Source organism: Aspergillus melleus (assembly GCF_016097325.1).
Source record: "Aspergillus melleus strain CBS 546.65 chromosome Unknown contig1, whole genome shotgun sequence".
Classification (NCBI taxonomy): domain Eukaryota; kingdom Fungi; phylum Ascomycota; class Eurotiomycetes; order Eurotiales; family Aspergillaceae; genus Aspergillus; species Aspergillus melleus.
Window position 1 is genome coordinate 2,555,681 of NW_025763370.1, and position 10,345 is coordinate 2,566,025.

The 10,345-nt window shown below is 51.7% G+C and overlaps 2 protein-coding genes across 4 annotated transcripts; one reads left to right on the forward strand and one right to left on the reverse strand.

The window, feature by feature from the left end:
* Nucleotides 1–3,829: 3,829 nt before the first annotated feature.
* On the forward strand, nucleotides 3,830–8,308 carry hmg1. 3 transcript variants are annotated; one of them, XM_046082543.1, is made up of 4 exons: nucleotides 3,830–4,511; nucleotides 4,592–4,957; nucleotides 5,020–7,367; nucleotides 7,428–8,308. In XM_046082543.1, exons 1-4 carry the CDS (start codon nucleotides 4,173–4,175, stop codon nucleotides 7,765–7,767), a joined length of 3,393 nt encoding a protein of 1,130 aa, XP_045938500.1. In that variant the 5' UTR covers nucleotides 3,830–4,172; the 3' UTR covers nucleotides 7,768–8,308. The 3 variants fall into 3 exon arrangements, with proteins under 3 accessions (XP_045938500.1, XP_045938501.1, XP_045938502.1); XM_046082545.1 differs by having other exon boundaries at nucleotides 5,020–8,308; XM_046082544.1 differs by having other exon boundaries at nucleotides 3,830–7,367.
* A 53-nt stretch (nucleotides 8,309–8,361) lies between these two features.
* LDX57_000899 (uncharacterized protein) lies at nucleotides 8,362–9,473 on the reverse strand (the record flags this gene model as incomplete). The annotated part of the gene is made up of 2 exons (XM_046082546.1): nucleotides 8,362–9,113; nucleotides 9,356–9,473. 2 exons carry the CDS (start codon nucleotides 9,471–9,473, stop codon nucleotides 8,362–8,364), a joined length of 870 nt encoding a protein of 289 aa, XP_045938503.1.
* Between the last annotated feature and the right edge of the window lie 872 nt (nucleotides 9,474–10,345).

Genomic DNA, 10,345 nt, shown 5'->3' on the forward strand with positions numbered 1-10,345 from the left:
AATTGAAGTTTTGGTTTCTTAAAATCTTCGATCAGGTCAGTAAAACAGTGTATGTGTGGAAATAGTAGAGAGAGGGATAATGAGAGACTGACAGTGACTTATATAAACATAACGGCGTCAGCAAGCTTCCTGACTTTCTCCAGTATATCGTCTTTGTCTTGCGGGTGGTGCCAGCACCAGTCAGTGTGGGGGAACTAAAGGAAGGGAAGTTCAGATAATCAACAATGAAAAGTTTAAAGCCACAGCGGAATCTCCAAAAACAATGGAAAGAAAGAGATGGCCTGCGAGGAAAGAATCCTTTTGTGACCGCCAGGGTCCTTTTTTGTATGTTTTCTGTTTACTCCCCTTCCCTCGAGGAGAATGTCCTCCAGTTTTAAACCCGATGAATCGAGACGCATTGCGGTGGACTATCTGCAAGATTGGGTATCTCGAGTGAATAGACGAAACACGCTTATAGAAGCAGGGTCAATAGAGGGAGAATAGCATGTCTCGCGAGACGCTAAGTCGATGTGAGTGAATCGAGCAGATCTGAAAACAGAGGCTGTCAGCCAATCACTCGCAGACTGAACGTCATAGTCCTTGCAACATCTGCGTCCAGAAGTGTTAGGGATACAGATCAGTCGATCAACCCCTATCACTTAGCCGGGTTAGACCGTTAGAGGCCCTGGTAAAGCTGCCAATGACATGAGGGAAGAGTACTGGAGGCTCTGGGATAGCGTCGGTCGAGAGCTCTATGGGACATGCCAGATTGGAATCCATCAATCAGCGCGACCTGCAGGATCCCGCCGTCTGCAAATAGCAACGGCGCCTACGAGTTTCAGACAAAAGCTCTTCACTATGTCAGGCGTCAATGACAGCTCTATTGTTGCAGCAAGCCATGCCATCCCGGTCAGGCAGCTCACCGATTGGCCCTGCCAACGTTCAGCTTAAGCGCTGTCGGCCGCATGGCGAGAGATCTGGCAGACGGCGGCAGATCGAGTCTTCACAGTCCGGGGCCTGTTTGAGGTGAAGAAATCGGAACCCCGTCAATCAAGCTCCAAGTCAAATTTAGAAATGGAAATGGCCATGGTCCACGGACGTTGGGCAATCAGGCGCCCAAAATATGGCGGCGAAACACTGGAGCCCCACGCTCTTGACAGACACGGCGCCAATCGATACAGGAGCAGTTTACAGTAGGTTGGGCTCTGTCTTCAAGTGAAGAGGAATGACTCAAGGAAAGAAAGCCATACAAATTGTCAAAGTAAAAATAAAAGTGGAATCAATCTGGGACTCATTCCGCATCTAGTATCGATGTACCAACAAAAGTAAAAGAACTCTCCGGACCACTGTCATCATGCTTAACACTGTAAGCTTAGTTTGGGTGATGTCAGGGAGAATAATTAGTGGTTCTCGAAGTCAGGAAAAATCAAATTCTAGAAAAAAAAAGAGGGGAAAATTGTGAGAAAGACAGAGAGTGAGTGAGTGGGAGACAGAGCAAAAGCTGAAGGGCGGGAATCACCTTCATCTCCAACTGCCACTGCTCGAAGGACAGACCTACCGAGGACGGAGGACATTTTCCTGGACTTGTCGCTTGGCGCCGACAAAAAAATCCACCGCGATTCGCTTGCTAAGTTACTCGCCAGAACTCGGAACGGTTCCATTCAGAGTGTTCTGGATTCCGTATTGTTGTCGGAATCCAAATTATATTGTGCACCCCCACCACAATCGCCCTGAGCGAATCCAACCTTCTTTGTGCGGCCAATTCTTCAGCTCAGAGTTTGGCCGTGCGTCATTTTCATGGAGCTCCCTCGACTGGAACAAACTCACATGGCATTAAGCTACCCTCAGATGACGGCGCAAATTGTAAAAATCAACTTCATCATGATTGGCGCCGACTCGAAGCTCGGCCGGTTTTGTTCGTGATGGCGAAGAGAGCGGCTAGGAATTTCGTTTCTCGTCCCAGGTGCAATTGGGAATCGAACTGGAAACACGAACTGTTTTACCTTGAGGGCCCCGTCCAGGCAAAGTCTTCCGAAGCGAGACACGAAGACCGAGCAGAATGGGGACTCTTGACCGGCGATGGGAGATTGATTAGATGAAAGGTGGGTTTGGCCAGCGTTATCTCCGATGAATCACCGCTGCTCAGTGGCTCCCCAAAGCCCACTTGACAAAAATATACGGAGTCCGTCCCACTCAGGCTCGGAGGACGAGGGAAATACCTGCCATTCAGCGTGCAGAATCCAATTTGTCGAGGATGGGCCAAAATGATCGGCTCGAATGGAAATGGGACGAGGTGCCAGAAAACATGGTACTCAATGGAGCCTGGTAAATGGTTACATAAAAGACCAGGAACTGATGGCAACTAACTAACTACGGTGTACTGATTGCTACCTAGTCCCACCGAGAAGCTCTGATAGCCGATGGGTCTGTGAGCCCTCGAGCATGCCGATTGTCGAATAATGACCGGATACTACCATCATAAGCCATGTTGGTAGCTCAGGAATTCCTCTTTCCCTCCTGGTCACTGGTGCAAATACGCCATGCCATGCCACAGACCAGCTTTGGTAGCTCTGCTCCGTTCGAAAAGTTTCCAGACAACCCTTAAAGCTAGGCCAACATACCGTTGGATCCAGAGAGAGGAAGCGGTGAGGTTTCCCCCCTACGTCCTGTGTTGGCATGGGTGCGACGTGTTGGACCAACGGCAACGATTCATGTAAGGCGGATAACGGTGATGTGTGTTGAGTTTTCGATCTGATCTCATGCACCCAACTTCTGCACACTTAGTTTTCGAGACTTTCTTCATGCATGGGGCCCCAGCCAGTTGAAACCGACGCTTTAAGACATGCCAATGGCGTCAACAGCCGACACTCTCGTCGACATGAACATTGCATTGCCACTGTTATCCCTTGATCCTTTCCCCTTCCTTCTGGTTCTGCCCTAAGGTGCTTGTAACGGAGGATCCCTTGTTTCCTGTTCTGCCATCTCTCAGAATTAGTTTCGAAAGCGGAGCTGCCGGTGCCCATTCAGACTCCAAGTAAGCGTACACCGTCACCAGCGACCCAGTTCCGGTGTCGATGGTCCTTGAACTAGTGTGAATTAGTGGCTTCCCGATAAACGGAGCGGAGGGTGTCAAGGAATAAGAAAAACTAGAATAAAAAATAACCAGAGCGAAATACCGTAATAAGATAACCAAGAAGGGAAAAAAGAAAGGAAAAAAATTGCAGCTTGGCCCAGGGCTGACGGCTGACGGCTTATTTCTTTATGACCCCCGCCATCCCAACATTTTTTTTAAATTCTCTGATTCTTTCTTCTTTCTTTCATGCTCCAGATCAACTTGCTACCTACACTACTGGATCACCTACCTACACTGAGTCTGAATCACCTCCCGTCCAACCCGACCAACGCCCTGTCCAGCCTCAGGCAACGAGGCTAGTACGGATACCCGCACCCACAGCAAGCCTACCGCCCTACGTGATTGGCTGGCTGCACGGTGGCTGAGCCAGGCGGCAGAATTCCCCGGAACAATAGAAGATCCGGTGAGTCCCCCGTGGCACATCCTTGTATCGCGTATTAAGAAAAACGAAAAAAGAAAAAAAAAATTAAAGGGTTAAAATAGAAGAAAATCAAAAGAAGGAGTATACGAACAAGCTGGGCAATTACTTTCAGCTATTGGACTCTATCCGTTTGACCTCTTGTTTTTTGGGCTTTTCCACACGAGGTCGGTCGGATTCAGCTCTGGTAAGCTTTTACCTCTGCCCCATTCTGCCCTGATGATGCCCCAACCGGTAATAGTTCATACGTGATACTGACTCCCTGATCGTGCCTTTTTTTTATTTTTTTTTAAACAGCTCCGCCTCCGACGTATCTCTCCTCCATCTCCAGGCTCCAACCCTAATCATTGATCCATTATTTATTTATTTCTTGGGCTCCCTCTCTCCCATGTCACTGTGGGACCGGGACTTTTTCAGTTACACCCGTTAGTCTCGTACAAGTCTTTGCGTGAAATCCGAACCGTCGCCAAACCAAACCCTCGGTGGCGGTCTTTCCGACAGGGAGACAAACCCCCCTGCGGGCCGTCGATAGTATCAAGCGGACTATCTTTCTCTTAAATCGCGGCCCACACCGCTTCCCTCCCTTCTTTTCCCTTTTCCTCTCCTCTCCTCCCCCCTCCTCCTCCCTCCCGACCATCCAACATGGCTGCGACTCTAATTCCGCGGACGTTTCGCCCGGCCGACGGTGAGGAGGCCGAACCGGGGTGGTTGAAGCGTCAGGTTACCAACGTCCTGCAAACCATCTCGCGCCGTGCTTGTCTCCATCCCATTCACACCATCGTGGTCGTCGCCTTGCTCGCCAGCACCACCTACGTCGGGCTCATCGAGGGCAGTATTTTCGATACAATCCGAAACCCGAGGAATGTCGCTGGTCAAGTGGATGTCGACACCCTTCTCCAGGGCAGCAGGAACCTCCGTTTGGGTGAAAGCACTTCCTGGAAATGGCAGGTAGATGACGCGTTGACGCACAATGAGGGCGAGGTAAGTCTGCCATTGACAACGCCAACCTATTCTTGCATTGCTCGTGCCATTCTAACCATGATCTTGTTGCTTCCCTCTAGGTCGCCCAGCATCTGGCATTGGCCACCTTCATTTTCCCTGACTCCCTGTCGCGATCCGCCTCCACGGCCCCCGTCGCGGAAGAAGTACCCGTTCCCGCCAACGCCTCCGCGCAGGTGGTTCCTCACACCCCGAACCTCTTCTCGCCTTTCTCCCAGGACTCGTCGCTCGCCTATGCTCTTCCCTTTGATCAGGTTCCTCAATTCCTGAAGGCGGTGCAGGAGATCCCCGATCCGTCGGCGGACGAGGACATTGGCGAGCAGAAAAAATGGATTATGCGTGCGGCTCGCGGCCCAGCTTCTGGCTCGACCCGATCGTTGCAACTCTGGTTGACCGATGCCTGGAGCTCCTTTGTGGATCTGATCAAGGTACTGTCTCTTTGGACGAACATATTCATTTCTAGGTACATCGATTGCTAACGCCGCGTCAGCATGCCGAAACGATCGATATTGTCATCATGACTCTGGGCTATCTTTCCATGCATCTCAGCTTCGTCTCCCTGTTCTTCTCCATGCGTCGTCTCGGCTCGCGGTCCTGGTTGGCATTCACCGTTCTTCTGTCCGGCATGTTTGCCTTCCTCTTCGGTCTCCTTGTGACGACTAAGCTCGGTGTCCCGATCAATATGCTTCTTCTGTCCGAGGGTCTTCCTTTCCTCGTCGTTACCGTTGGATTTGAGAAACCGATCATTCTCACTCGTGCCGTGCTTCACGCGTCCGTGGACCGCAAGCGCCAGGGTGCCCCAGGTACCGCTCCCAACCAGCCCGCTCCGAGATCCATCCAGGACTCGATTCAGACTGCGATTAAGCACCAGGGATTCGAAATTGTTCGTGACTACTGTATTGAGATCGGCATCCTGGTCGCCGGAGCGGCTTCTGGGGTGCAGGGTGGTTTGAGACAGTTCTGTTTCCTCGCGGCTTGGATCCTTTTCTTCGACTGCGTGCTCCTCTTTACGTTCTACACCACCATCCTTTGCATTAAGCTCGAGATCACGCGCATTAAGCATCATGTTGCGACGCGCAAGGCCTTGGAGGAGGATGGAATCACTCAGCGGGTTGCCGAGAACGTCGCGTCCAACAACGACTGGCTCCAGTCGAGCTCGGACAACGATGGCGACACCAGCATCTTCGGAAGAAAGATCAAGTCCAGCAACGTCCGCCGCTTCAAGATCCTCATGGTGGGAGGCTTCGTCCTGGTCAATGTGGTTAACCTATCCGCCATTCCGTTCCGCAACTCCGCCAACAACTCGAATATTCCCATCATCTCGCGGGTCTCCAACGTGCTGGCACCGACGCCGATCGACCCCTTTAAGGTTGCTGAAAATGGTCTCGACTCCATCTACGTCTCCGCCAAGAGCCAGATGATGGAAACTGTCGTAACTGTCATTCCCCCTGTCAAGTACAAGCTGGAATACCCTTCGGTGCACTACGCCGTCCCTGAGGAAGGTCAGTCTTTCGACATCGAATACACCGACCAATTCCTGGACGCGGTTGGTGGACGAGTGATCGACAGCCTCCTGAAGAGCGTCGAGGACCCGATCATCAGCAAGTGGATCATCGCTGCCTTGACTCTGAGCATCATCTTGAACGGCTATCTCTTTAACGCCGCCCGGTGGAGTATTAGGGAACCCGAGGCCGCTCCTCTTCCCCCTAAGGTGGCTCCCGCCGAGCCGAAGGAATACCCGAAGATCGATCTCAACAACCCTGAAGGCCCCACGAGAACGCCCGAGGAGTGTGAGGCCATGCTCAAGGACAAGCGCGCTGCTTACCTGACTGATGAGGAACTGATTGACCTTTCTGTCCGCGGCAAGATCCCTGGATACGCTCTCGAAAAGACGATGGAAAACGAGGACCTCATGAGTCGGGTTGACGCCTTCACCAGAGCGGTCAAGATCCGCCGAGGTGTCGTCTCCCGTACCAAGGCTACCGCCGCTGTGACGAGCTCCCTGGAGAAGTCCAAGCTCCCGTACAAGGACTATAACTACAGTCTCGTCCACGGTGCCTGTTGTGAGAACGTCATTGGTTACTTGCCCTTGCCTCTTGGTGTCGCTGGTCCTCTTACTATCGACGGTCAAAGCTACTTCATTCCCATGGCTACTACTGAAGGTGTCTTGGTTGCCAGCGCCAGTCGCGGTGCGAAGGCTATTAATGCAGGTGGCGGTGCCGTTACCGTTCTCACGGGCGACGGCATGACCCGAGGCCCCTGCGTTGGTTTCCCTACTCTTGCCCGAGCCGCTGCTGCCAAGGTCTGGATTGATTCCGAGGAGGGTACGAGCATCCTGACTGCAGCGTTCAACTCCACCAGTCGGTTTGCCCGTCTCCAGCATCTCAAGACTGCGCTTGCCGGCACCTATCTGTACATTCGATTCAAGACCACCACCGGCGATGCCATGGGTATGAACATGATCTCGAAGGGTGTGGAGAAGGCGCTTAGTGTTATGTCTACCGAATGTGGCTTTGACGATATGGCCACCATCTCGGTTTCCGGAAACTTCTGCACGGACAAGAAGTCTGCTGCGCTCAACTGGATCGATGGCCGTGGTAAGTCGATCGTGGCCGAGGCTATCATCCCGGGAGACGTCGTTCGCAGCGTTCTGAAGAGCGATGTCGACGCCTTGGTTGAACTGAACACCAGCAAGAACTTGATCGGTAGTGCGATGGCGGGAAGCTTGGGTGGCTTCAACGCGCACGCTGCTAACATGGTCACGGCTATCTTCCTTGCCACCGGTCAAGATCCCGCGCAGAACGTGGAATCGAGCAGTTGTATCACGACGATGAGAAAGTAAGTTGTCATCTGATCTCCTCGGTGTACCCGAAGATGCATACTAACAATTCTTTTTAGTACCAATGGTAACCTCCAAATCTCCGTGTCCATGCCTTCTATTGAAGTCGGCACTATTGGTGGCGGTACTATCCTCGAGGGACAATCTGCCATGTTGGATATGCTCGGCGTTCGTGGCGCCCACCCCACCAACCCCGGAGATAATGCTCGCCAGCTTGCGCGCATCGTCGGTGCTGCCGTTCTTGCCGGAGAATTGAGTCTGTGTTCCGCTTTGGCCGCCGGTCACCTCGTCCGGGCTCACATGGCACACAACCGGAGTGCCGCTCCCACTCGGTCGGCCACTCCTGTCTCGGCGGCTGTCGGGGCGGCTCGTGGTCTGAGCATGACGGGCTCCAAATAATAGCCAAGTCTAGTGTGTAACCAATCTTACTTTACCACTGGAAAGGAAATCCACCGCTACTTTGTGGTGGTATTATCTAAGGGGCTCCTTCTTTCTACCCCTTACCTCACGGCCGTTCTCCCAATTGGGCATTCACACGATACCCCAATGTTCCCCGGCCACCAACCAAAACGCTCTTTTGGAGAGTTTCGTCGTGTCTTTTATTTGGATCCTTGGATCTCTTGTATTTTTTTTTCTTCTTCTTTGCTTTTGGTACATCGTTCTCTGTATGGTGATACTGATCTGTACCCGAAAGAGGACACTTCCATTTCGTGGGGATCAGTACCTGGAGTCTAGGAGTACTGAAACTTTTTATCGGCGCCGGATGCGCTCAGACTTGGACATGATAGAAACACGGTCATGTCGACACCACGCGAACAGAAAAGGGGTTCATTTTTATTTTAACGAAGGGGAGAGCTGGTGATCGATGGACTGGATGGGAAATGAACATTTACAACCTATGTATAATTCCATAGAACGAATATGAACATGTTTGCTAGTTATCACTATTCCTCTATAAACCATCTAGCGATATAAGATGGGTAGCAGTCAACCCTACCGTCCCTGAAGATAATATCCCGCAATCGGGAGTCTCAACTCCCCATCCCCCTGTACCCTAAACACCAACGCACTCACCCCCACCCCCCTTTCCTTTAGATACCTCTCATCCTCCTCCGTCCTGGACGCTCTCACCCTCACCACTCCCGTCTCTTCCTCCGTTCCTGGCGCCCTCAACGCAAACTCCCTATCCCCTCCTTCTGTCGTCCGCTCCTCCACCCCCAACACAGCCGTATACAGCTCCGCAAACGCATCTATCTCCTTCCCCGGCACCACCACCTCAATCGCCTTAATGCCCACCACCCCAGACGGATGCCCGGACTCCGGCACCCGAGGAACCCGCACCTTGCGATCCGTCACGTCGTGGCAGAAGAACGGCACGGTGGTTGGACCGTACTGTGCTCCTCTACCAGTACCCTCAGGCTGAGTAGACAAAACCTCCGCTTTAACAATCTCCCACTTCACATCCTCTCCGGATGGGGTTTTCCGGCCGCCAGGGATGGGCGGCTTGTATGTGACGTTGATGCCGAGGGTACCGTCCCCTCCGTCTCCTCCGTTTGGGGATTTCAATGCACTAACCAACCGATTGTAATTCTCCGTTGCAGTGACAGGCGGGAGGGTCGTTAGGGCGAAATCGCCGGGGTATTTGCTGGTCCAGTCCTCGTGGGACGCGGGCGGGGTGATGATGTTGAGGAGTTCGATGTAGGTGGTGTCCGGGAGGGGGATTAGGTTGTTGCGGGTTAGTCCTCCTGTGTTTTTTTTTTTTTTTTGTTAACTGGTTATAGGTATACCTAGGTAGGTGTTATGTTTGGAATGGGGTTGGGGTTGGGGTTAGTATAGTATTAATGGTGGGTTGTTTGGTTGCTTGGGGTAAGTAGATAGGGATGGAGGAAGGTAGGGATACAGGAAGGGTAGGTAGTTTGTATAGATGTATAAATGCAGAGGACATCAAAACAAAACATTGGCTCTGTGTAACTCTAGAAGGTCATACCCGCGTGCGTACCACCCTCGAGGATGGTGAAATTGTCCGTCAGCCACGACGGCGGGGCCTCGAAGTCTCGGGTGGAGAGTTCGATGAGAACGTGGTCGAAGCGGACGGGAGATGACATTCTTTCAGAGCCAGATTCGCAGTGCTGGGTGAGTTTGTTATTTTGATTGTTAGGTTCTGTTTTATTGAGTGAAGGGAAGAGAAAAATGGGAGGGACTGAATGCTTGAGCATGCGGGGTATCTTTAGTAGTCTGGGAAGGTAGTTATGATGTGATATATAGTCTGGATGATGTATCTACTTCATTTCTATCCATACCCATAGTTACTATCTACCCAATTCACATTGAATCTACAACAAAAATATACAAGTCAACAAGCATGAAATCAGGCGTACTGAAGAATGACAGTTCAAATTGAGCCTCCTGTCAGCAACGCTCTACTCCATAGTACCAGCCGAACTAGCTGGCTGGTTGGTTGACGTGCGGCATGTTCGACTCTGAAACGAAGGCGGCGGGTTAGAGCCGGGACCGGTTTATTTATGGTTTGTTGATATATTGTGGCATGATGGAGGATTGGTCGAGACTGGCTGCCTGATCGGAGGAAATTAATGGTGGATTATTGGATTGCCTGGGTTAACTCTAAGGTATAATTTACGGGGTAGACTGGTTAACTATGTACGGTGTAAGTTGGGTAGTGAGTTCACGAACGGTGTATAGATCCTAAATAGATCCGATCCTCCGTGCAGATAGTGAGGCACAGGGTGGTCAATGTCCTAATTAAAATAAATCAAAAGACATGAACTCGATCTACCGAACTCCAAAGACCACTTCACAATTACTATGGTCCTCAAGTACCGGCACACCTTACCAGGGAGCTGCCTGGTAGACCGACTAATGTAAGGCAATTACGGCACGACCGTCCTTTGGGGGCGGCTAAACAGTAAACGGTCCAGACTCACGCAGCAACCAGCAGGACCTCCTGAGCTAAGTCGGG

Bases quoted from the DNA above. Each gene is read 5' to 3' on its own strand.
- hmg1 (XM_046082543.1), top strand. From the start codon at position 4,173: ATGGCTGCGACTCTAATTCCGCGGACGTTTCGCCCGGCCGACGGTGAG. The intron at 4,958-5,019 runs GTACTGTCTCTT...ACGCCGCGTCAG, and splicing joins CCTTTGTGGATCTGATCAAG to CATGCCGAAACGATCGATAT. The intron at 7,368-7,427 runs GTAAGTTGTCAT...AATTCTTTTTAG, and splicing joins TGTATCACGACGATGAGAAA to TACCAATGGTAACCTCCAAA.